At 39.9% G+C, this 26,230-nt stretch overlaps 1 protein-coding gene across 1 annotated transcript in view; it reads left to right on the top strand.

The window, feature by feature from the left end:
- The window catches only part of CATSPERB (cation channel sperm associated auxiliary subunit beta), a 78,491-nt gene that overhangs the window by 18,696 nt on the left and 33,565 nt on the right, over positions 1-26,230 (top strand). Inside the window, exons 7-15 of the mRNA XM_036411622.2 lie at positions 4,705-4,800; positions 4,911-5,029; positions 6,163-6,195; positions 8,979-9,045; positions 10,185-10,231; positions 10,605-10,769; positions 12,684-12,830; positions 17,311-17,455; positions 25,698-25,834. Coding sequence (XP_036267515.1) covers positions 4,705-4,800; positions 4,911-5,029; positions 6,163-6,195; positions 8,979-9,045; positions 10,185-10,231; positions 10,605-10,769; positions 12,684-12,830; positions 17,311-17,455; positions 25,698-25,834 — 956 coding nt within the window. The remainder of the gene's footprint in view (positions 1-4,704; positions 4,801-4,910; positions 5,030-6,162; positions 6,196-8,978; positions 9,046-10,184; positions 10,232-10,604; positions 10,770-12,683; positions 12,831-17,310; positions 17,456-25,697; positions 25,835-26,230) is intronic.

Raw genomic sequence — 26,230 nt, 5'->3', positions numbered from 1 at the left:
ATCTTAAAGATGTTAATCATTTATAAATTTATCCATCAATTCAATACAATTCCAAGAAATATTACAGCAGTGTGTGTGTGTGTGTGTGTGTGTGTGTGTGTGTGAGAGAGAGAGAGAGAGAGAGAGAGAGAGAGAGAGAGAAAATTGACAACCCAATCCTTGAAATCATATGGGAGAGTGAAGCAATATGAATAACACATTTTTTTGTTGTTGTTGAATAACACAATTTTTAAAAAGAATAAAAAGAACATAAACTTGCTCTACCATGACTTACTATAAAGTAATAGATTCAAACTATGCATTGGCATAGGGAAAGACAATTAGGCTTGCCCCAACTTTTTTTGCATTTCCAATGGCTTTCAGTCTTTGCGATCTCTAGCTCAGTGCCTGCTTGTGCTGAATTGTTTAGTTAGAAATGTGTCTCTTTCCCCTCCATCTCAACTCACGGAAGTTCAGTCCTTTTCCGGCTTGTTCTATGGACGCCAGGCTATGGCCCCTCCTCCTTCCCTTAAACCCCTAATCCTGCCTTACTTCTGTGAGCCAACAGGAGAGGAGCTGTGCTTACTGCCTTGAGCTCAATATTGCCACACAAGTGAGAATCACAGAGAGGGGACAGTCTCTGCTTGCTAAGGTCTCTCTCAGTAGATCACCACCAGGTCTTAAGAAAATAAATTGCTTCAGCAACGTGTTTTTTAAAATATGTTTTATTGATTTTTTTACAGAGAGGAAGGGAGAGGGATAGAGTTGGAAACATCAATGAGAGAGAAGCATCAAACAGCTGCCTCCTGCATACCCCCTACTGGGGATGTGCCTGCAACCAAGATACATGCCCTTGACCGGAATCGAACCTGGGACCCTTCAGTCTGCAGGCGGACTCTCTATCCACTGAGCCAAACTGGTTAGGGCCAGCAACCTGTTCTTTAGATGAAGCCACCTTTCCCCCAGCTGGCCACCACTGCACTCAAGCAAAAAAAGGCTCCCATAGTATGAAGCTGCCACTGCCACAACTAGCAGTTCCTAGGGGAGGCCCTTGTCCAGCCCCGCAGCCTTCAGACCTCATGGAATTAATGGTGGGTACAGGTATCCAGGAGCACAGGGGGTGTTCCAGTTTGCACTTATAACCTGCTTCTTCCTCAGGGACACTGCTAACACCCCTGCCATGCCTCCCATCATAGTGTTACCAGTCACCCAGAAACCTCCATTTCCTAGGCCACCGATGGTCACCCAAACACACAAACTGTTCTGATTTCCTTTCATTTCACCCAAAATCTGCCCCTCTCCACCCAGCCAGATCCATCCAGGGCAATTTGTGGTCTGTCATCGGTAAACTCCCCAACACTTCCAATCTTTACTCTGAACACCTCCCTCACTTCCATGCCTCAAAGAATAACCTGGCCATTCCCAGGTACGTTCTTCCTCCTGTAGCCTCCTCCCCAAGGTGTCACGTGTCTCAGAGCCTGGGGGCAGGGTTGTCATCCCTGTTTCCCAGGGCTACTTCTGAATAATAATAACTCTTGTCTTCTCTGAAATACCCAGTTCCTTTAAACTCAGACTTGCCTCCCTCTACCGCTTCTTATTGCCAGCCTGTGGTAACCTTCCCATCACTCACACTCACTCACTTAGACCCCTGACATCCTCTCTGCCCTACTTCTGTTACTATTGTCCCAAACTTATGAATGACCTATGCCATACTCAGTTCCAAGGCCTCCTCTCCCTCACTGAACTTCCCTCATCTTACTTCTATGGTCATATTCTTGACCTCGTTGTCTCTAATAATGTTACTACTCCCAAATCTCCACTGCAGGCGTCTCACACTCTGCCCACTGTCTCCTGTTCTTTCAGTCTCCCCCAGTACTCACACTCCAACTTCTCTTTGATTTCATTGAGACTTCACCGTGGTGCCCCTCCCACTTTGTTCATCACCCAGAATTTTTCCTTCTTTTTTTCCACCGTCATTTGCATAGTCCATCCTTATAAATACTTCTGTAACTCCCTCGCCCTTCTCTATCTCCCTTACCTGCATTAACCCAGCTCTGGTTAAAACCACCTCTACCCCTACCCTGGAATATAATAGCAGAATACTGCTAGGAAAAAAAAAATTATGTATACTAATCCCACTTTAATTCCAGCAGCTGGCCTGACTGTAAAATTTGGGATCACAAGTCTCAAGTGGGTACTCAGCACAGTCCAGAAATCCTCTCTCTCTTCCCTGGTATGTTTATTTTCCCTCTTGGCAAAATGAGCTTAGCACACCTCTTTCCCATTTCTCAAACCCTCAGCATCACCTTCATTTTCTATTCACTCTCAGCTGCGCCTGTAATTCTTCATGTAGAAAATCAAGACTGATTGCAAGAACTCTATCCTTGTGCCTGCATGCTGCCATTTCACCTGTATTTGTAGTCCCCTGCTTTGTCTCTTTCATTGTGGGAAGCGACTCTGCTTGCTATCTAAGGTCACTCCTCACCCTTTGTGTTTTGGATCCCAAGCCCTGCCCAGCCATCTGAAGAGTCTTACTCCTGCATCTGGCCTGCACATCTCACCTTTCATGTATGTTCTTCCGTATGGGATCAGGTCATCAGCATACAAGCATACCCTGTTATCCCACAGCTTTAAGCAAAATCTCACTTTATTCCCATCCCCCATTTTTCTGTTTTCCTTCAAAGCCAGAAATTCTAGAAAGAATTTATTGCAGATGGCGGCTCCATTGTCCACTGCCCATGCATTTTCATTTCACCACACATCAGACCTGTCCCCACCACTCTGCTAACCGGTTCTTCCCAAGGCCACCCACAGTCTCCACATTGCCAGTTCTCTTTGAGCAGCATTGACCCAACTGACCACTCGTTCCTCAAAACATTTTATTCTCTTGGCTTTCTTGACACCACCTCCGATGGCTTTTCTCTTGCCTCTTAATCGCTTCTTAGTTTTCCCAGCTGGCTTCTTCCACTGTGACCCTAAAATGCTGATGAGCCCCCGGGCTTGGTCCGTGGCTCTCCTTCCTGAGGTAACCACTTTCTCTCCCTGGGAAACCTAACCCAGTGCCAGGGCCGGGAATGCCATTTTCAAGCTGACAGTTCCCACATCTGCATTTCTGGTGTTGACCACACCTTGGAGACCAAACTCCTTTATCTGACTGTCGAGTTTACATTTGTCTTGCTGTGTGATGAGCATCCCAATCCAGAACTCTTGATTCATCTCCCTCTAAAATCAGTTCCTCTTCCTAATTAATATCGGGTAACTCGAAACTACTCTTCCTAATTAATATCAGGTAACTCGAAACTAGAATCTAGGACACATTCTTGACTACTCTGACTCCTGACATTCCAGGATGGTGCTATATCCAGCGTCTGTCCCCAAGGTGACTACTTTTCACCTCCACTACAATCTTATGTCAAGTCAACATTGTTTTCCCACAAGACTAATTGACGGCTTCTAATGTGGTCTCCTCCTTTTCTGGTCTTGTCCCAGTATACTCACCCTCCACACAGCCACCAGAGTGATCTTCTTGAGTGTCAGTCAACTCACATCACTTATCAACTTCCCTTTGCCCATTAGAATAAAATCCAAACTCTTCACAAAATAGGTTTTCACAAGGCATTGGCAAATATCTTTCTATCTCTAAAATCACAAATATTGAAGTAAATCAAATATAATTTCTTCTCTCTGGGAGTTTACAATTTAATTTTTTTCTTTAGAGACTTTTTTATTGTTTACTAAAGTTGTACTAATGAGATAGGGACATATTAATGCTCAGAGGGATTTTAGGAAGAAAAAACTCTTCATCTACTTTTTTAGGTTCAATCCCAAGGGGTGTGAATTAGACTTCAAAGATTACCAGGAGAAAAGGAGTGCAATTTTTTTTTTTTTTTTTTTTTTTTTACTGATTTTTTACAGAGAGGAAGGGAGAGGGATAGACAGAAACATCGATGAGAGAAAAACATCCACCAGCTGCCACCTGCACACCCCCAGTGGGGATGTGCCCGCAACCAGGGTACATGCCCTTGACCGGAATCGAACCTGGTACCCTTTAGTCCACAGACCGATGCTCCATCCACTGAGCCAAACCGGTTTTGGTGGGAGTGCAAGTTTTATTAATATTTACATTCAAGGGAGTTCACAGAAAATAAGTGAATGAAACTCAAATAGTAGTTAAATTCAGAAGTTTCCATGCCATTTGAACAAAGGAAAGGATGATAAAGTGTGGGAAAGTGACTAGGAAATAAGCAGGTTGGGGAGGGGGGAAACTAATAAGAGTTATTTTGTAAGATCTTTTTATACAAACCTGTCTCAGTGTCTACTCTAGTGATAAGAGTGTTCTCTTTCTGGTACAATAGGGCATTTTTCTCAAGAAGAAATTTCTGCCCTGCTTTTAGGCAGAAGAGGGGAAGATAGAGAACTCCTCTTGCATCTATTGATTTCAGTGGCCTTCAACTCAAAATAATCCTGATGGCTAAGTGGCATGTTTTGGGGTGGCATATTCTGACCCCACTTCCATATAAAAACAAAATACTTAGTAATTAAATCAGATGGTTGGCTAACATCCTGTGGCATAATCTGAAGTTACTTCATCTTCCCAGTGCTTGGGGAAGTGAGATTCAATCTGAGGGCAGTGGAGGGGAGGTTGGAAGATGGAGCCCATGAAGACCTCGCACCACAGAATCGAGTTACTTACTTTATCTTAATTTTCCTTCCCTCTCCTGATAGGTGTTTACTTAGGCCTCACCTTTTCCGGATTTTGGCATTATGATGATACTACCTGGTATAACCTGACAGATATGATCTATTCCAAAATTGGAGAAGGTAAATCCTCTAACAGTGCCCTCATCTTCAACATTTCATCTCTGTCAGCATTTGATCAATATTTCACCTTCTCCTTACTTTGTAATCCACGGTATGATTTCTTCCTTTAGAACATACACAGCTTTCAGTGGTGGATATGGTTTTAACAAATCATTTCTTAGTTATCCTCACCTCGTTGGGACTTTTTATAAGTGGAGATCTTCGTTATCCATCAACCCCTATTCTAAAGGTATGTGAACTGCTTTGTAATGATTAGTTAACCTTAAATGTCTTTCATGACATAAAGTAGAAACATTGAATACTTGAATTATATATGGTATATCTTAAAATTGAAATGCTTCTTCCTTTTAAAAAATGTAAAAGCATAATATTGTGATTTCTTCTTTTGCCTTATTATTAATATTGTGTTGAATATTTTGAAATGGTGCTAGTGTTGTTATTATACCAATTTATAGTAAGTTTTAAATACATATAAGGAGAAAATACCCTATCTATCTACCTATCTAGCTATAGTTATATATGTTCCAAAATGCTTTGATGTGATTTGTAAAGCTAAATATCATAGTACAAAGTAACATAAATTAAATTAACTCTTGTAATTGAGAGAAGAGAATATACGTTTTGGTGAAGATTATACAATATGCATAGCATGAAATTTTTAAGCATGTTGATGAATACCTCTCAAAAATTACCATAGCAGAAATATGCGTAATAATAAAGATTTAGAAACAATAGAAGAAAAGATAAGAGTTAAGTATGGAAAGGGCAATTGTATTGGTTGAGAAGTAGATATTTCTTATGCATGATAATTATTACTTTTCTTCAGCTATACCAGTATTCACAGCCTCCCCACTTTCTTCCCTATCTCTGAGAAAATACCATTTGTTGCTCAATTAATCTGGCCTTCTGTGTGCTTATCACGGGATTGCTGAAGCAGAGAGTGGTGGACAAAGCACAGAGGGCCTGACCCAGGGACTGCACTGGGCTGGGCAGAAGGAGGCCAAGGAGAAAAGGACAGATTTAGGGTGTGCCTTCCTAATCCCAAGTGGGTGACAGACTTAGTGTATTTTTACACACTTCTCAGCTCCTCCATTTAAATCATCAACAGATGGGGTTTGGATTCCAGGCCCTTTCTGGAATTAAGTTAAGGTATAAAGTAATCAAATGGTGAAACAAGGCAAAGACTGAAGAGGAAATCTCCAGGATATTGTGTAAACCTGGTTAAGAGGCTGGTTTCAATGCGACTCTCCTGACCACTGGGATATAAAGGAAACATTGCATTTAGTGTCACTTCAATTGCTGCAGTTAGTTATGCCTTTTCATATCAAGCAAACATTAAAGTTCCTTTTCTTTTCCTTCTAGTTTTCAAGGGCAGACTTTTGTGGTTTTGAAAGGGTAAGAAACTTTACATTTCCAAGGGTTGGTTAAAAGATATGTTTTCCTTTGTGCCCTAAGAAATGAAGTACAAGGCAAGAATTCACAATATCCCTGTTATTATCATATTACTTCTCATTTGAGCTAAATATATATTGTATTTCTACCAACTATCAAGCAACGATTACTCTTCTGGTCCCAAGAAAAAAAGTGCCTTCCCTTATTTCAGAGACCACCCTCACCCCTGCTGACCAGGATTGTTTTTGGTGTTCGGGTGTTTTCTGCAGGGCACCCAGTTGAAAAAAAAGGGGGGGGGGGCTGAAATCTGACTAACACTTTATGCCCCATTCATCTACCCCATGCAGGACTGTGTCTACCTGTAGAAAGTCACTTTCTAATTTGCACGAAAGGCCATGTAAACTAGCCACACCTCGGTGTCTGGCTTTTTGTGTGGATCTTATTCTATCAGCTATCTTCCCTCTCTGTTACAAGGTCAAGGTCAACTTTCATGATTCAATGGGTTATTTCCATCAACATAGAAGCATGCTTTCCTTTGGAAAACACAACAAAAATGTTGAGTATTCCTAGCCTCTGCCATGACTCCTCCTCAGTCCTTCCTCACACGTACCTTCGGGCAAGTTCAAAAGGGAAGTAATTCTTAAAAATGATAAGGATTTACCTTTAGATAAGACCTTTTTTATGATGACAGAAGGAAGGGTGGTAAGAATGGGATGCTCGTGGCTGTTTGGGCAGGTTTGAAGGAGTTACTACTTGATGACTTACTCATTTACTCATCCATTTTGCAAATATGTGTTGAGTACTTTCTATAGTCTATAGTTGTTTAGACAAGAAGAATTCCATAATGAATAAGACACAGTCCCTGCTCTCAAGGACTACTAAGGGAGATAAGCGCACAAAAAATGCATAAAATGATGATAGGTAGTAATCAGGGCTTATTGAAATTAAAACAGGTAATTAAAGCAGGTTAATAGAGAGTGGAGGGAAGATAGCATTCTGCTTTAAATGGGGTGATTATATCTAGCAGACCTCTCCAAGGAGGTGAAGTTGAAGCAGACACTTGAATGACTTAAAGAAGCACATTCGGACAGAGGTAACAGCAGGTACAGAGATGCTAAGTTGGGAAATTGGCATGAGAAACAATTAGGCGCCATAATTCGCTCAGTAGAAATAGTGGGAACTGCCGAAACCAGTTCCCAGGTTCGATTCCTGTCAGGGGCATGTACGTTGGTTGCGGGCACATCCCCAGTAAGGGGTGTGCAAGAGGCAGCTGGTATCTACTGCCTCTTCTCTCTCATCAACATTTCTAGCTCTCTATCTCTCTCCCTTCCTCTCTGTAAAATATCAATAAAATATATTTTATATAAAAAAAGAAAGAAAGAAAGAAATAGTGGGGACTTTGGCCACTTCCTCAAGGATACAATTCTAACTTGTGTAAGACATACAAGCTCCTTGGTGGTCAGGGCCTTCCCTACTTCTTCATTCCTGTCATGCCTACCCCTCCCCTCAAGCCATTAGCTTCATTCTCAGGAAGTTTCCTCTAACTGTGAGTAATAATAGCCACCAGGTTCACAAGCAATCCCGTCTAGCAATCCCAACAGGAACACAGTTTCTCTTTCCCAGTAGTTCCATCAAGTTTTCAGGACAGACTCATTAACCTGATTTGGGTCACGTGTTCCATCCTGACCAATCCTTATGACTTGAAGTCGGACCTGGGTCATGAGCTCCTCTTCCGGAATGAGGTCAACATGATTGGATGAGATTACCCCACAGATATTGACTGGGCTCTTACCTGTTTGATTCCAGGTAGGAAATACATATAAGAAATCTAAAAAGGAGGAAAAGGAATAAGTAAAGGCCCAATAAAGTTTCTATATTAATTGCTCAGATAGTATAATGATAACCAGGGTGTCCTGCAAACCTGGAGATTTATATAAGAACTCAGAAGTTTCATTTAGTATAACACCTTACCACACCATTCAAACAAATGTTTTATTCTGTTTTGAAAACCTATTTTGTTTGCTTAGCAGTTGTATTGAGGTGTAACACACGCAGCATAAAGTTCACCCATTTAAAATGTAAATTCAGTGGACTTCAGTCTGTTCTCAGAGTTGTGCAACCATTCCCATGATCAATTTTAGAACATTTAAAAGGATTTTAATGCGCAGATTATACAGATTTTATTACTGACCTCTAAAAATGTACAAAGGTCTCTCTTTTTGTCTCAACAATAATTTGAAAGTCAGACTCTGCCTATAACCAAAAAACCACCTCAAAGTCTTGCACATAATTCATATACAACATTATACAACCTCCCTTTCTTAAAAGCTTCTCTCGTATGACCAGTTTTTCAAAACCTATATTTTTGTGGCTTTTTTCTTATTGCTTCTTGAACCTGTCAGGCTTCTGTGAAGAGTCCTTAAGCCTGGCTGCAGCTAATGAAAACTAGAGGATACACATGTGACCCATCGTGACTGTGGTGAAAGGCTAATAATTTCTGTGGCTTCCAAATGACTAGTTCAGAGTCTGGGACATCTGCCATCAACACATGCTAATTCAGATGAAATTTCTTTTTATTTGTGTGTGTGTGTGTGTGTGTGTGTGTTGTTCAAAAGCATTAGTCTTGTTTCTTGTCCTCATTCTACAACCTTTCATTTGCATATAATATTTCTCTCTTTACTTGCCCCCATTCCTGAAATATTGAACTTTAAAATTTTTTGAAGGTTTTCTAGTTTATATCTTAAGTCCACATAATGCCTAAATGATATTTTTATTTATTTATGTAGGAAGACTATGTCAAAGGAAAACTGTGGTATAATGAAAGATGTTTTGCTAACAGAGAACACTTTGAAGGTAAATTTTAGGTAAAGAGATATTAACAGGCTTTTTTTTTCAATATGTATAGCACATATAGATGAAATAAAATCCTATATAATAAAAACCTAATATGCTAAGTATGCGGTCCACTGTTTAGCTGTTCAACCAATCAAAGCGTAATATGCTAAGGATATGCTAAGGCCACTATGATATGCACTGACCGACCACCAGGAGGCAGACAGTTGACCAGTCAACCAGTCGCTATGGCACCAGGGCGCAGATGCTCTGACCGGTAGGCTAGCTTACTGCCGGGGTCCAGTTGATCAGGACTGAGCAAGATGGGCTGGACAGACCCTGGAGCCCTCCCATAGTTCCTCCCTGGCTAGCCAATCTCATGTTTCTCCCCAGCCCTGATCATGCACCAGTGGGGTCCCTCAGCCTGGCCTGCATCCTCATCTTCTCACAATCCGGGGCCCCTCGGAGGATGTCAGAGAGCCAGTTTCAGCTGGATCCCACAGGGGGAGCACCACCCAGCCAGAAGCCAGGCTGACAGCTATCAAGTGCAGTGGCAGTGGCAAGAGCCTCTCTTATCTCTGCAGCAGTGCTAAGGATGTCCAACTGCTGGCTTCAGCCTGCAGCCACAGTCAGACATCCCCTGAGGGCTCCTGGACTGTGAGAGGGCATGGGCTGGGCTGAGGGAACCCCCCCCCCCCCACCGCCACACACACACCCAAGTGCACGAATTTCATGCACTGGGCTTCTAGTGACCAAATACCGTATTTTCCGGCGTATAGGACGGAAAATTTTACAGTTAAAACACAGGTTTAGGCCTATATTCGCTGTATAAGACTACCCCCCACTTCAAAGAAAAGACTTACTTTGCCATCAAGATCTGTAGGTAATTTTTGTGCAATTTTGGTCTTTTGCCCCTGATTTTCAGTTGACTTTTTTTCATTTCAAAAGTCGTCTTATATGCCGGAAAATACGGTAAAAATAGAATAAAATGTAAAGATAAGTTTGTTTCATATAAGTTCATGGCTTCAAACTAAGAAGAGCAATTCATTTAAATATGAAACAACAGACATGTCCTGCAAGAAAATTGATTCTCATATATTTAATGATGAACTTAGAAATATAGATGCTGCTTGTAATTTCTATACCTTTATATTTTATAGTTGACTATATTACTGTCACCTTTGAGAGAAACAGGACTTTAAGTGAGGTATGGCATTGAATATTTTAAAAGGTAAGAAGTTCTATTGTACATGATTTTTATGGATTGTTATTCATCGAAAACAGTGGCAGTTCTACAGCCTGAGAGGCTTAACAACCACTCTTTGCTCCCAGTGGTACCTCTACTGAGGTCAAATGGTGATTACCTAGTCATGCTCAATCTAGACCTGCACAGTGGTTCCAGAAAAATCATCTATGCCAGAAAGGGATGCTTTCTGAACTCACATCCCCTAGGAGAGACGCACAGACATTAAAGATTTAACACTTTTATTTTTAGCCAGTCATTATTTCATTTGCTTAAGAGAACTAATTAGAACTTATCTGTCAAAAACAACATTAACTTCTCCTTTCTCTTTTTGTAGTCAAGCTCTTGTTTTTACAGTAAAGAGCCATTTCTTGAATGGTTGGCTTGCTTACCTCACCTTGAAAATGAAATGAGAACCGCCAATCCAACTGTAGTAACATTCCTGGTTGACCAAGAGCATAATTCTGGAATCTATCTCTTACATAACAAGGTAGGCCTTACAGCCCGAAAGTGATTGGTCTTGATGCTACAACCATGAAAATTTAACTAAGCAAAACTATTTCTGAATTCTTGCTATCTTTGGCAATAGAAATGGATAAAATTAGCTACAGCAAAATGATTTATGGCTGATAATATAGATTAGGACACTTTAGAGATTTCTTTCCTCTGCCCTTCAGTTTGATGAAAATGGAAAATACGATACTACTTGCGTAATGATTCTTTGTTGATTATTCTCTGAGACTATAAACTGAGTTAGGTCTATAGAAATGTAATATTTCATAAAAGTGGTTAGTTTAGATTAACAAATAATGGAACTAAGTTGCCATGGATCTATATTTCCTACTCGAGGCTCGTTGCAGAAAGATTCCTACAATAGGGCTCCCTGCTGCAGTCGCTGACCCGCCTGCTCCCCTCCCTTCTTCCCCTCCTCACCTGCTCCTTCCCTTCTCCCCCCACCCACCTACTTCCCTCCCTTCTCCCCAGCCCAGCTTACTTGCTTCTCCGTAGCTTTGCTCCTTTCTGCAGCCTTGGCTTCTTTCTACACTGTCTTCAGTCTTTGCTTTGGTCTAGATATGCAAATTAACTGCCATCTTGGTTGGGTTAATTTACATACCCGCCCTGATTGGCTGGTGGGCATGGTTTGTGGGCATAGAGAAGGTATGGTCAATTTGTGTGTTTCTCTTTTATTAGATAGGATTCCAAAGAGTCTTAACCCTAACTGTAAATTGGAGCCATTAAAAACATATATGAGCCCTAGTTGGTTAGGCTTAGTGGATAAAGCATTGGTCTACTGAACTGAGGGTCCTAGGTTCGATTCTGGTCAAGGGCACATGCCTAGGTTGTAGGCTTGATCCCCCATTGGGAGCATGCAGGAGGCAGCCGATCAATGATTCTCTCTCATCATTGATGTTTCTATCTCTCTCTCCTCCTCCCTTCCTCTCTGAAGTTAACAAAATTCTATTTTTAAAAAAAGTGTATAAGTCCAGCCCTTCCCTTTGATTTTTAGGGGAAAAAAATAATTTTGTCTACCATCTTAGGTTCAGAAACCAGGGGTCCTTTAAATTAACTGACAAAAGATAGAGTAAAAGAAGAAAAGAAAACTATGTGTGTAGTGCATCTATAGGCAGGTACAAATCAGTGATGAGTAACTCAAAAAGGTGGTTAAAATTGTGGGGTTATATACCATCTTAATAGATTAAGGGGGGTGATAAAGGCACTTAAGGAAAAAAATGAAAAGATAATGGCTTTGCAGGAGATACTAAAGTGGATTTATATAGGTGTGAGTGGTCTTTCTGTCTTCTTCAGCTTATACATCTTCCACGAAGGAAGGAACTGGGGTAGGTTTTATTCATATTCTCCCTCTGGGAGTACATCCACCCTGAAGAAGAATTGGTGGTGATCTTATTTCTCAAAGTTGCTGCTTTTAGTCAGATAAGAGAAAGCCTTTTTTTCCTGCATCTGTTGAATCTCAGATGTCTTCCGCTTAAAATAATCTTCATAACAAAGTGGCATATGTTGGGTTACATATTCTGATCCCCTTCAAGATCATGATACAATAGAAATGGAGTATAGGCCCAGGGCCCACAGTTTTAAAACATAGTTTAAAGTGATAGTTATGAGCCTAGGCATTGGAGTCTTTCTGCTGAGTTCAGTCATTCTGCCATTTATTACAGGTCCTTGGACAAATTATTTAATCTTCTAAACTTCATGTTCAACAGCTGTTAAATGGATCTATATTGGGGAAAGCAGAGTAAAGAGATGTCAGGGGCTGCTAATCCTCCCAGTTCTAGACTGTTAATTGGTCTCTATCTTAATCAGCACCCGAGTAGCAGGAAACTCTAAACATTGTAACACAGATTTAGTATTACTAACGGAAAATTTCTTATGATTGCTCATGCTTTTTTTCTAGAGAAAGACAGCTGCCTCTGTACACATCCTGGAAAATAACAAACCAAGAGTAAGACGGAAATTTCCACTTTTCACGTTCCCCTCATCATTCTCCTCTCCTGTTGGGATGAACTTCCATCCACGGAGCCATTTTCTGTATGCCTATGGCAATCAGGCACGTGCACGTGACATTTCGCTGTATGTGGGTATGAATCATGCTGAGTGGTTATACATCAAGTGAAAAACCATCACTGGTGATCAGGGAGGTGGAAAGTCCACTGAAGAGTGACCGGGAGAAGCCCTAGCCAGTTTTTCTCAGTGGTTAGAATGTCGGCCCTCGGACCGAAGGGTCTCAGGTTCAATTCTGGTCAGAGGTACATGCCTCACTTGCAGGTTCCACGAGGATCCTGGGGAGGCAACCAATCCATGTGTGTCTCTCACATTGATGTTTCTCTCTGTCTCTATGCCTCCCTTCCACTCTCTATAAAAATCAATGGGGAAATGTCCTTGGGGAGGATTAACAACAATAACAACAACAAAATGCATACATACATAAGGGAGCCTAAGAGGAGAGGAACTCTTTTGTAACATTTTTCTGAAAAGTGGATCAGTAAAATAAGACAATGTTTGAAGGAGGAAAGATCTTTTTTTTAATGATTGGAGAAATTATGTTGTGTGATAATGGGAATTATTCAATAGGAGGGGGAAATTGATAATGGAGGAAAGAGAGGGGAGAAATTTCTGGAGTGATGGCTATTTCTAAATGGGTGAGAGAAGCCAGGACCGGTTTGGCTCAATGGATAGAGCATCGGCTTGGGGACTGAAAGGTCCCAGGTTTGATTTCGGTCAGGGGCATGTACCTTGGTTACGGGCATATCCCCGGTGGGGGGTGTGCAAGAGGCAGCTGATCGATGACTCTCTCCCATCAATGTTTCTGACTCTCTATCTCTCTCCCTTCCTCTCTTTACAAAATCAATAAAATATATATTTTTTTTAAAAAAAATAATAAATAAATAAAATAAAATTATTTTAAAAAAAAAATAAATAGCCGAAACAAGTTTGACTCAATGGATAGAGCGTTGGCTTGGGGACTGAAGGGACCCAGGTTCGATTCCGGTCAAGGGCATGTACCTTGGTTGCGGGCTGATCGATGACTCTCTTCCATCGATGTTTCTAACTCTCTAGCTCTCTCTTCGTCTCTGTACAAAATCAATAAAATATATAAAAATAAATAAATAAATAGATAAATAAATAAATAAATGGGTGAGAGAAGAGATGATCTATGCACTAGTGGAGAAGTTGGCCTTCAGTGGAGAATTATCCTACAGCGACACAGGGAAGGAAAGGTTTATGGGTTTAAAAGCAGTAGGTGTATAGATGTGGTAATGGAAGCATGTGGGAATCATTTTATCAATAAAAAAAAATCAAAGTCATTATTTGAGAGTGAGGAGGGAGGAAGAATATTGGGGGTTTGAGGAAAGAGAGAACAGAGTAGAATGGTTGCCTAGGAAGATGGGAGGATGAACTAAGGGAATACAGTTTTTATGCTCAAGTGTGGCCAGGGCAGCATTACTGAATGTTCTTCTCCATGTTCATTTGTGGAGTATACACATAGTACAGAAGACAGAGGGTTGTATTTAATTAATGTTGGAGTTCTATTAAGAAATTATTTATAAGAAGTAAAAGAGTGAAGAAAATAAAAATCAAAAAAGCAATAACAAACAAAAAAGTAAAAGAGTGTACATATGGGAATGCAATAAGACAAAGAAAAAAATAAGTCTTAAAATTTAAAAAGTAGAAAATAAACTCTAAAAGATATGATGGAAGAGTAAATTACCACAATTTTTTAGGAAAACAATTTGGCATTATTATCACCCTGTAAATTTTAATATTGCCTATTCTGTGACCTGCCAATGTCATTTTTGGGGCAAGGAAAAATATATATATGGGGAAACAGTTAAAATTTTCATCACAGCACTGTTAACAATAGCATTGGATAACTAAATATAATCCAGATGCCCATGATCAGCAGAATGGATAAATTACATTTTATTCACATAATTCATTAAAAGAAAATTAACTGAACCATATCAAATTATATTGGGGGGAAAATAAGTTTTAGAAGACAATATATGTATAATTCCTTTGAATAAAAAAAGAGTATAAAGAGCAAAAGTAAAATCAAGCAATACATTAAACATACATATGTACTAAAACAAAAAAAATAGCAAGGGAATAAAAAAACACATATTTCAGGACATTGAATATTTTTGTGGAAAGAGGTAGAGTAATAGGATTGGTAAGAAATATAGGAAAAGGTAATTAGCAATAAGCTAATTCTTGGGTTAGGCTGTCAGTTTACACATATTCATCATAATAAGTAACATAAGAAAAATAAAAGTGAACATAGAGTAATAATTTAAAACATTTAGAACAATGCTATGAGATACCATTGCTTTCACTCAAGTAATCAGTAACAATTAAAAATAAACTTGATAAAATCAAGTATTGATGAGGTTTGGAGAAATTATACTTACATACATTATTTATCTATATGTATAAAAGCCTAAGTGACCATTATGACTGGTCCACCATTATTCGGTCAACCGATTGCTATAATGCACACCAACCACCAGGGGGTCAACACTCAGTTCAGGAGTTGCTCACTGGTAATCAGTGCACTCCCACAGCCAACGTCCCACAGTCCCTCCTCATGGCCCGGTCAGCCAGCCCTATACAGCCCCGATTGCATCTAGTAAGACTATGATCTGGTCTTGGCAAAATTCAAGAACAGTCTTGCAGTATCTATTAAAATTATAGACATACTAGTACTAGAGGCCCAGTGCAAGGGTTCATGTACTGGTGGGGTTCCTTGGCCTGGCCGGTGGGGATCAGGCCAAAACTGGCTCTCTGACATCCCCCGAGGGGTTCCAGATTGCAAGAGGGCAGTTCTCAGGTGACACACCCTAGAACTGAGCTCCCTCCTCTCTGGTTCCTGGTGTGTCACCCGAGAACCACCACTGTCAAGTGACCACACCTCAGCAGCTCCTGCTTTGAATGTCTGCCCTGGGTGGTCAGTGCATGTCATAGCTACTGGCTGATCGGCCGGTTGCTTAGACTTTTATATATATGGATATAGATATAGATGCATAGCCTTGGACTCAGCAACTTGGTTTTTCAGTACCTGCTCTAGAGATACACTAACATTAGTATAAATGAGCAGGCAGAAAGGTCATTGTCATATTATTTATGACAGTGAGCATTTTTATACAACCTTTAAACTCTCATTCATAGGAAAATAGAGTATCTCAAGTATAATATATCTATAATTATTGGATACTATGCATCAGTACAAAAGAATGTGAAGATCTACATGAGCTAATAAAATGGACTGAAATATATTGAGTGGAAAGTGTAACTTACAGCCCAACCGGTACAGGAGGATGCCATTTTGAACCTTTTGTTCAGAGCTCCCTCCTCTTCCCACCTCCCCACCCATTACTATGCTCACCGGTAACATTTGCATGATCCAAAGCAAGAGTGAAGATGGAGGCTCCAATATCCTATGTTTGGTTCATGGATTGGGCTATGCCAGCAATGAGTGCTACACCCCTGAGTGATGGAAGCGCCCACGTGCTATTTAATAAACTTTCTCTGTGGTGTTGGAAAAATGTAGTCACACTAAGTATGCAGTCCAGGACAAGGGTCCCTCTTGCCCAAGTGTAAAGGTGGTGCCACACTCAGATACATGCTTCCTCCCCTCCTCACCATAAGTGAACTGTTGTTGTTGTTGGTGGTGGTGGTGGTGGTGGTGGTGGTGATGGTGGAGTGTGATTGTATGAGAATGTGTAGAAATTTCAAATTGATAACAGTAGTTACCTCTGGGAAGAGATAGAGGAGACCATAAATTATATCAGATGGCATATAAAAAATAATTTAATGGTAGTCAAAGAGACTTCAGACATATTATAATGTTTTAAATGTAAGAAAAACCTATTTTCAGTTATAACTTACCACTAAAATTAATTTTAAGAAGGAATTAAAAACCAGAAATACTCATTTGAATAATACATAGGCCATTAAAAGAAGTACCGAGTAAGACTCATCCAACCTATGATCTGATTTATCTTTTAACAGCCCTTAACAAACGATGGGGAACAGAAACTTACATGCTACGTTTGGTGGAGTATATTTGAGGATTTACTAAGGTCCCACGACACACTTTTACAAATGTCAAGGGCTCTTCCTCACCAAACATGTTTGCGTACATATTTGCCAGGTGCCTGGAACGTGAATCTCATGTCGATATGGGGTCAACTCTTCCCCCCCTATCGAAATCCACCAGCACTTCATCCTTTTATAAACAGATAGATCCCACTTGGGAGATGATGGGAGTAACCTCATTCTTTTTTGCCTGCACCATGCACACTGTGCAGACCTGAGCCCACCACATACACTGTCATAACAAACTCTAAGAAGGACACGCAGAGTAGTAGACCGAATAAGAAAAAGTCCGTACGTGTCAGAGGGAGGAAAGGGGGGGCTAGATTGATGTGGGAATATGGATAGGACCACTTAGGAGAGTAGGCTGATAAGTAATTGCCTACTGTCACAGGGCAGCTCTTTAATGAGGCGTTATCTTTTTATTCCCTTAGATATGGCTTTCAATCGATGGTGCCAACACATTTGATTTGTTAGCGGACTTTCACGACGATGTCATAAAGAATGCTTACCACAGTTTCTATAATTCCGAGATCATCTTTGTTTCCCAACGTGGAAAGGTTTACTTGACGAAAGCAGGTGAGGAATTCACTTTTACTGGTGTCAGCGCTCTATGTGAATCAGGAATTCGAAGACAAATGAAAAAAAATTGGCTATCTTAACAAATCTTAAAGTCTAAAACTTATTGAGTGATAGATTTTTTAAAAAAAATTTAACTGTGGTAAAATACTCATAAAATTTACCATCTCAGCCATTTTTAATTGTACAGCTCAGTCACATTAAATACACTCAAAATGTTTTGTAATCATCACAGCCATCCATAGTCAGAATTCTTTCTATCTTGTAAAACTGAAACTATACCCTTTAAATGCTTAATTCCCCCGTCCCCACAGTCCCTGGCAACCACCATTCTACTTTCTATCTGTATGATTTTGACTTTCTAGGTCTCTCATATAAATGGAATCATAGTATTTGTCCTTTTGTGACTGGGGTATTTCATTCAGCATAATGTCATCAAGATTCATCCATGTTGTAGCATACCTCAATACTGCATCCCTTTGCATGGCTGAATAATGTTTTATTGTAGGGATAATGCACAATTTGTTGAGCCATTTATTAGGATATTTGGGTTGATGGACATTTGATGTTTTTCCACGTTTTGTTCTTATGAATAATGTCATTATGAACATTTATGTACAAGTTTTTGTGTAGCAATATACTTTCATATCCTCAGAAGTATATACCCAAGAATCTAATTGCTATGTCCTATCAATATGTTAACTCTTTGCTTAACATGTTGAGGAATTGCCAAACTGAAGCTGTCCCATTTTACAATCCTATTGTACATGCAATGTGTGAGGATCGTTTCTCACATCCTCACCAACAGTTGTCATTGTCTTTTTTTAAAAAAATTTTTTTAGTGTAGTAACTCTAGTGGGTGAGGAATTGTATCTCGTGTTTTTTACTTTTATTTGCTGAATGGCTAATGATGTTAAGCATTTTTCCATGTGTTTATTGACCATTTGTAGAAATGTCTTCAAATTCTTTGCTCATTTAAAAATTGGGTTAATTGTCTTTATTGTTGGGTTGTGAGAGGACTTTATATATTTGATTCAAGTCTCTTACTAAATATCTGATTTGCATGTATTTTCTTTCATTCTGTGGGTAATTTTTTTCACTTTTGTGATGGTGCTTTTTGAGGTACAAACGTTTAATTTTGATGGTTTAATTTTTCCATTTTTTTTCTTTTGTTTTTTTATGGTTTGGGTGTCATATCTAAGAAACCATTGCCTAATACAAGGTCTTGTTTTCTTCAAAGAGGAGTCATAAGATGATGAAGCTACCAATTGCATAAAAGTAATGCTGAAATTCAGTAACATAAAAGGCAAGGGAGATTACCTTCAGACACAGAGTCTCCCCAGTAACGCTCAAGTAGCACTTTCATAGAGTATTGATTACGTTTGGAGATTGGGGTAAACTTGGAGATGCCTGATAAGGTCTAACCAGAATGTCCCCAAGACAAGCATGAGACTGGTTTCTTTTGGTTTGTTTTTTATATTGTCACCATTCTTGACTGTCCAGCTTAAAACCAATTTTTTTCTGGTCTTGTAAGCCTCTGATAGAATTTTAAACAACGAGCTCTCTAAAGGTTTCTGGTCTGACTTCAAAAGCCTGGTTTCTTGGACCTCAGTATTGTGTCCTTGGGGTTCACTGCCAGAATCGGTGCTATCACCATAAAATCTCTGTTGGTCTGTCCTAATTCAAGGATAAGGAAAGACTACAACGTTCTGATTCTGTTTCCCCACATCTTCACCACTGTGTTTACTTATTCTCGATTACGTCAATAAAACTTTTGTTCAATTTATGCTGGTGTCAATGTTACCTTTGTGGTTTATTTGTCTGAATCATTTGTTGAGACAGCATTAGTGTGTTGGCATACAAGAATCTGACCATCGGCCATAATATGATTATGAGATAAACAAAAATGACTCTGAGTATCATTAGGAGGGGTTGGGAAGAGAACGAGACATGGACCATTTCCCGTCCTCCAGAAAGCTCCCTCCAGCCACTCTCCTTTCAATGTGTCTCTAAGGCTCGCCAGTATTCTGACTTCCAATCCCGTAGTTTTGCCTGGTTTTGAGCTTCATATAAACAGAATTATGCGGTATATATTCTTTTGTGTCTGACTTTCCTCGGTTGACATTGTGACTCTGCAATTCCTTCATATTGTCCCACATATTAGTACAGCTTTGTAGCCTTCCATTGTCTGAATATGCTATCATGTATTTATCCATTCCACTGCCTGTGGATGGGTATTTGAATCATTTCCATTTGGGTCTATTATTAAGAAAAGTAACTCTGAACATTTTTGCATAAGACTTTTGCTGGACAAAGTTTTCCTTTGTTTGGTATATACCTGGAATAGAATTGCTGCCATCACCAGTAGAAGTTTGCTTAGCTTTTGCTGAAGGAAAATGAAGTGCTATCAACACTTTTCCAGAGTGAGTGTACCAATTTCCTGTCCTATCAGCAATGGGAAGGCATCCAGTTACTCATCCTTCTCACCAGCTCTTAGGATTATTAGTCTTTTCAATACTGAGCTGTTGTGGTGACTATGTAATGTTATCTTGGTGAAAATTTAGTTTGCTTGATTAATAATGTTGAGCACATTTTCATATGTTCATTGGCCAATTTTTGTTTACTTATTTATTTTTTGGTGAATTATGTCTTCATGTCCTTTTAAACCAAGTTTTGATTGAATTGACTTTTTCTTATTGACTTCTATGAGTTTTTAATGTATTATGGATCTGAGCCCTTTTTTTAAAGAAATATACCTTGCAAACATCTCTTCCCAATCACTTTCTTATCTTTTTTTTACTCTCCTCATTCTATCTTTTGATGAGCAAAATTATTAATTTTTAAAAGTTAAATTTATGAATATTTTCTTTTATGATTAGTGCTTCTTGCTTCTTGTATCCTGTTAAGTAATTTTTGCCTGTACCAAAGTTAATATTGTTTCTAATTTCTTATATAGGTCAATAGCTGTGTGTGTGGTATGAGGTAGGTTTATTTTTCCCCATAAAACTCTCAGGATGTCTATTCTGGCCTTCAGTTGGATATTCAAGGTCATAAGCTTTTTCTTTTCTTTTTTTCTTTTGCAAGCTCTCCAATATATCCATAAAATTTATACCACCCCCACAATCTTTGTAAAAACCATGATTGTCATTGTAATCAAGAACACCACTCCTTGTCCCCTAAAGTCTTGCCCTCCACAAGCACCCTAACCATTGTACAACCAGTAATCATTTAAGTAATTGTGATGCCCTTGCTTGCTGGGGATGGCAAGTGTCAATACCTTTGCATTCCTTAAATGTGTGAGCTACTCAGTCCCAGGATCCCACGTTAATATTCTATTTTCTAGGCACATTTCTAATTTTACAAAATATTGTATCAACCCTAACTGGTTTGGCTTAGTGGATAGAGTGTCGGCTTGTGGAGTGAAGGGTCCCAGGTTTGATTCCAGTCAAAGGCATGCACCTTGGTTGCGGGCACATCCCCAGTGGGGGGGTGGGGGGGGGGTGGGGGCAGGGGGTGCAGGAGGCAGTTGATTGATGTTTCTCTCTCATTGATGTTTCTGATTCTCTATCCCTCTCCCTTCTTCTCTGTAAAAAATCAATAAAACATGTTGTTGTTTTTTAAATATTGTATCAGTTGTAATCCTGGCTGGAAACATAATTCCTCTCAAGTGTTTCACCTGAAGAGCAATAGATATAGTTAAAGGAACCAACAATGATAGCAAAAAATCCCAACACTAGCAATGGAAAGAAGTCTTTATAGTCCCTTTGATTAAAGGGATGATGCAAATAAATAGATTATAGATAGATAAATAGATAAATAGACAAAGTCCCTCTCCTTCCCTTGTTTGTATCTCCTGCTAGTGCCTTTCATTGGTCAAATCCACCCAGAAGCCAGCTAGAAACAAAGCACAAGCATTGCAATTCATAGGGGTGAGCCTTCCAATGCACTGGGCAAGAAAGAGAAAGCCCAAGAATGGGTCTGAAGAAATAGGAAGATAGATAATAAGCAGCACGTGCTGTGAAATAAAAATCAAAATAGACTAAGCAAGATGACTTTGAGAACAGTAAAAATAATTAACAGCTAAGAAAACGAAATTGGCAATATGGATCCTAAACACTTATAAATTATAGATACAAGCTATAAAAACATGTCCATGTGCAGAATGAAAAATCAGTAAGTGGAAAGAATCTGAAATGACAAATACAGGTGCTAGAGATTGAAAAACTGCCAGTTGTAGAAATTTCCAGGGATACATAGAGAGGGTGGCTCTGTGAGGAATTCAGCCCTTTTGCTTCCTACATTGATAAATGAATGAAGACTGAAAATAAGAATAAAGAAAATCAAAATTGATCATAAAACATTACTTTTAAAACTAAGAGCAAAACCAATAATAAAAGCAAAAACACTTCTTAATTATTTGAAATAGAAAATGTAAATCAATTTTAAAGCCACCAAAAAATCAAGCCAGCCTTGTATTTTCTGCCGCAACAATGAATGTCCCATGTTCATCTAAAGAACCTCAGAGAAAAATATTACCTAAGAATTTAGAGCCACCTACACTAGTTTATTTACATGCAAAGCCAATAAAAGAACGTTATAAACATCATAGTTCATCAAATCTGAGGTTCACTGATGGTAAGATGCACCCTTAAAACAAAAACTGCAAAGCTTTTTCAATTAAATTTTAACACAGTGGGTTCCCCTCCCATTTTTTATTAAGGTATTATATGTGTACATATCTTACCATTGCCCCCCCCCCCACCCCACTCCCATACATGCCCTCACCCCCCAGAGTTTTGTCTCCATTGGTTATGCTTATATGCATGCATACAGGTCCTTCAGTTTATCTCTTTTCTCCCCTGCCTCTCCCTAACCTTCCCACTGTAATTTGACAGTCTGTCTGATGCTTTACTGTCTCTGGATCTATCTTTTTGTTCAATAATTTATAATGTTCTTTATTATTCATAAATGAGTGAGATCATGTGGTATTTTTATTCCATTGACTGGCTTATTTCACTCAGCATAATGTTCTCCAATTCCATCCAGGTTGCTGCAAATGGTAAGAACTCCTTCTTTTTTATGGCAGCATAGTATTCCATTGTGTAGATATACCATAGTTTCCTAATCCAATCATCTGCTGATGGGCAACTAGGCTGTTTCCAAATCCTAGCTATTGTAAATTGTGCTGCTATGAACACAGGGATGCATATATCCTTTCTGATTGGTATTTCGGGTTTCTTGGGATATATTCTTAGGAGTGGGATTACTGGGTCAAATGGGAGTTCCATTTTCAGTTTTTTGAGGAAACTCCATACTGTTCTCCACAGTGGCTGCACCAGTCTGCATTCCCACCAGCAGTGCACGAGGGTTCCTTTTTCTCCGTATCCTCGACAACATTTGTCATTTGTTGATTTGTTGATGTTGGCCATTCTGATAGGTGTGAGATGGTACCGTATCGTCGTTTTGATTTGCATCTTTCTGATAATTAGTGACTTTGAACATGTTTTCATGTGTCTCTTGGCCTTCCTTCTGTCTTCTTTTGAGAAGATTCTATTTAGGTCCATTGCCCATTTTTCAATTGGATCATTTATCTTCCTTTTATTTAGTTGTATCAGCTGTCTGTAGATGTTGGAGATTAAACCTTTATCAGTGATAACATTTGCAAATATGTTCTCCCATGCAGTGAGCTTTCTTGTTGTTTTATTGGTGGTTTCTTTTGCTGTAAAAAAAGCTTTTTATTTTGATGTAGTCTCATTTGTTTATTTTCTCTTTAGCTTCCATTGCCCTAGGGGCAGTATCAGTGAAGAAGTTCTTTTGGCATATGTCTGAGATTTTGCTGCCTGTGGATTCCTCTAGTACTTTTATGGTTTCCCATCTTACATTTAAGTCCTGTATCCATTTTGAGGTTTTTTTGTGTGTGTATGGTGTAAGTTGGTGAATCTAGTTTCATTTTTTTGCATGAATCTGTCCAATTTTCCCAACACCATTTATTGAAGAGACTGTCTTGGCTCTATTGTATGTTCATGCCTCCTTTGTCAAATATTAATTGAGCATAGTGGTTTGGGTCGAATCCTAGGTGATGCATCGATTATTACTATGACATTATTTCCCCTGCCTATAGTTGCATTGCTTGGTGTATGAGAAGGCAAATTTTGCATGTCATTTCAGTATTAAAACACAATGCAATTTCACCTGCTTGTGAGTTTCCTCCCTTCTGAGGAATAAAGTACTTGGTGGTGGTTCTACAAGAAAATGTGGAGATGTGGTCACTCTTCTAGTCACATTTGTCTTCATTGGTAAATACATGCTCTGCTTTGTTTTCCTCTCAGTAACACACCCACAATAACTGTTTCAATGTCAAATTACAATGTGATATTTTTTAAAGCATTTTTAAATGGCAATAACATTCAACATGCATTACACCAGTGATTCTGGGAAACTCAAAAGTGATGACAATATAAAGGAAGAGCAGAGACAAAGTACATGCATGTGTAGCCAATTGACCACTATGGCATGAGTGCCCCCTGCTGGACAATGATTGTAAGACACATCAATGATTCAATTTACAAGATGTTAAAATGTGAAAAAAATATATATATAGCTTGTGTTTATAGATGAAATATGGCATTAGCAATTGTAGAGGTTACTTTTATGTGTCAACTTGACAGAGCCAAGAGATTCCCAGATTAAACACTATTTTGGGGTATGTCTCTGAGGGCGTTTCTGAATGAGATGAGCATTTGAATTGGTGAACTCAGTAACTCCTCCTTACCCCCCCCCCCCCCCCCACCTCCCTGGAGTGTGTGTAGGCATCATCCAGTCCTTTGCGGGCCAGAGTAGAACCACAAGGTGAAGGAAATCACCTTTTTGCTTCCTGCCTGTCTGCTGGACAGGACGCTGGTCTCCGGCCCTTGGACAGGGACTGGCCTCAGTCGCCCCCTGTTCTCTGGCCATCGGCTCCCCTAGTGCTCAGGCCGTTGGCTCTCTAGCTTGCAGATGGCAGATTGCAGGACTTCACGGCCTCCATAACTGCACAAACTAAATCCTCACAATCTCTTCCTTCCTATATCATATTGGCTTGTCCAGGGTGATGGTGGTGAAGGTGGCGAGAAGTGGTTGGGTCCTCTGTATATTGTGAGACTAAAGTCACCAGCAACGGCCGATGGATGAGATATAGGGTGTGAGAGGAATTAAGAACAGCACCAAGGTTTTCGGACTGAGCAACAGGAATACTACAGTTGCCATAAATGGAGATACAGAAGCCTAAGGATGAAGGAGGGCTGCACAGGATGGGGAGTTCAGTTTGGGATGAGTCCAATCTGAGATGCCTGCCTGACCTGGGTCTGGAGCTGTCAGCAGACAGTTCGATATAAATCTGTTGTTCAGGGAAGAGAACAGCATGGGAGTTTTAAATTTGAGAGTCATACACATAAAGATGGCTTTTACGCCCTAAAACTGGATGAGACTTCCAGAGACAGTGAGAGATGCGATATAAGATCTGAGAGCTGGGGCACTCCAGTGTTGAAGGGTCAGCGACAGGAGGGCAGGTTTCTCAGAAGAGCCTGGCCCAGCTTGAGACGTGTGTGTGTGTGTGTGTGTGTGTGTGTGTGTGTGTGTGTGTAAACCAGTCTTGTTCATCCTGAGACTCCAGCTTTCTCTCTGGCTCCATCCTCCATCCTCCATCCTCCATACAGGGGACTCTCTTCTGTGTGGGCCTGTGTCAGCCTGCCCACGGGAGTGTTGCTCCTCTACCAGAGAACTCCCAGTACCTCTCAACGTGTTGCCTTGAGGCATGAGAGGAACACAGGATACCACATTTGAAACAATATCTAATATAGTTTATGACCCAGTGCTCTTGACTATAACTCCCCTTGCCTGCCTGAGGGTTCTTTTCTCATTGCATCCTATCTATTGAGGAATCTGACATCCTGGTATTAGGACACCACTGTTAAGGGGAAGGTCCCCTCTTTTGTGCTAGACACCTTTAACATCAGCTCACCTGTCTGTCCTTCACCTACTTCAGCAAATGGGTTCTGTAATGAAATGGAGCCTGGAAAAGACTTCTGAGGGACTTAACAAAAACTGGCATGTATTTTACTAATTCTGGAGTCCCAGAGCCCTAGCCCCACCCCTTATTTAAATGAAGGAGATTTTATAAAGGACACTATTAAAAGTTCTCTAGTTATATTAGATCAATATCAAGAGACCTTTGTGGTGTTGTTGTTGTTTTTTTCCCTAACAGGATTACTAAGATATAGTGAAATTGGATCAATTACTGATAAAATTTTCACATTGTACTATGACCACATGGGATTCATACATAAACTGACTCCGGGTCGTTTTGAAGCTAATGACAGTTCTAACAGTATTTTTGGAAAGGTCAGTGATATACTACATTGAAGCAGTTGGCCATGTTTTAAGAACAAATGTCACATTTTATGTACAGAATGGGAAAGTAAATTCTTTGGGACAAACTCCTGTGAATGCACCTTACTATCCTTTCTAATAAAAGAGTAATATGCAAATTGACCATCATTTCAACACCCAAGATGGCTGCCCCCATGTGGTCAAAGATGGCCACCATAAGATGGCCAGCAGGGGAGGGCAGTTGGGAGGGACCAGGCCAGCAAGGAAGGGCAGTTGGAGGCAATCAAGCCTGCAGGGGAGGGAAGTTAGGGGTGACCAGACCTGCAGAAGAAGGAAGTTACGTGCAATCAGGTTGGCAGGGGAATAGTTAGGTATTAATCAGGATGGCAGGGAAGTGATTAGGGGGTG

This window comes from Pipistrellus kuhlii, unplaced genomic scaffold, assembly GCF_014108245.1.
Source record: "Pipistrellus kuhlii isolate mPipKuh1 unplaced genomic scaffold, mPipKuh1.p scaffold_m20_p_41, whole genome shotgun sequence".
NCBI classification, from domain to species: domain Eukaryota; kingdom Metazoa; phylum Chordata; class Mammalia; order Chiroptera; family Vespertilionidae; genus Pipistrellus; species Pipistrellus kuhlii.
Note: the sequence above shows the minus strand (reverse complement) of the source record. Positions and strands in the feature narration are given on the sequence as shown.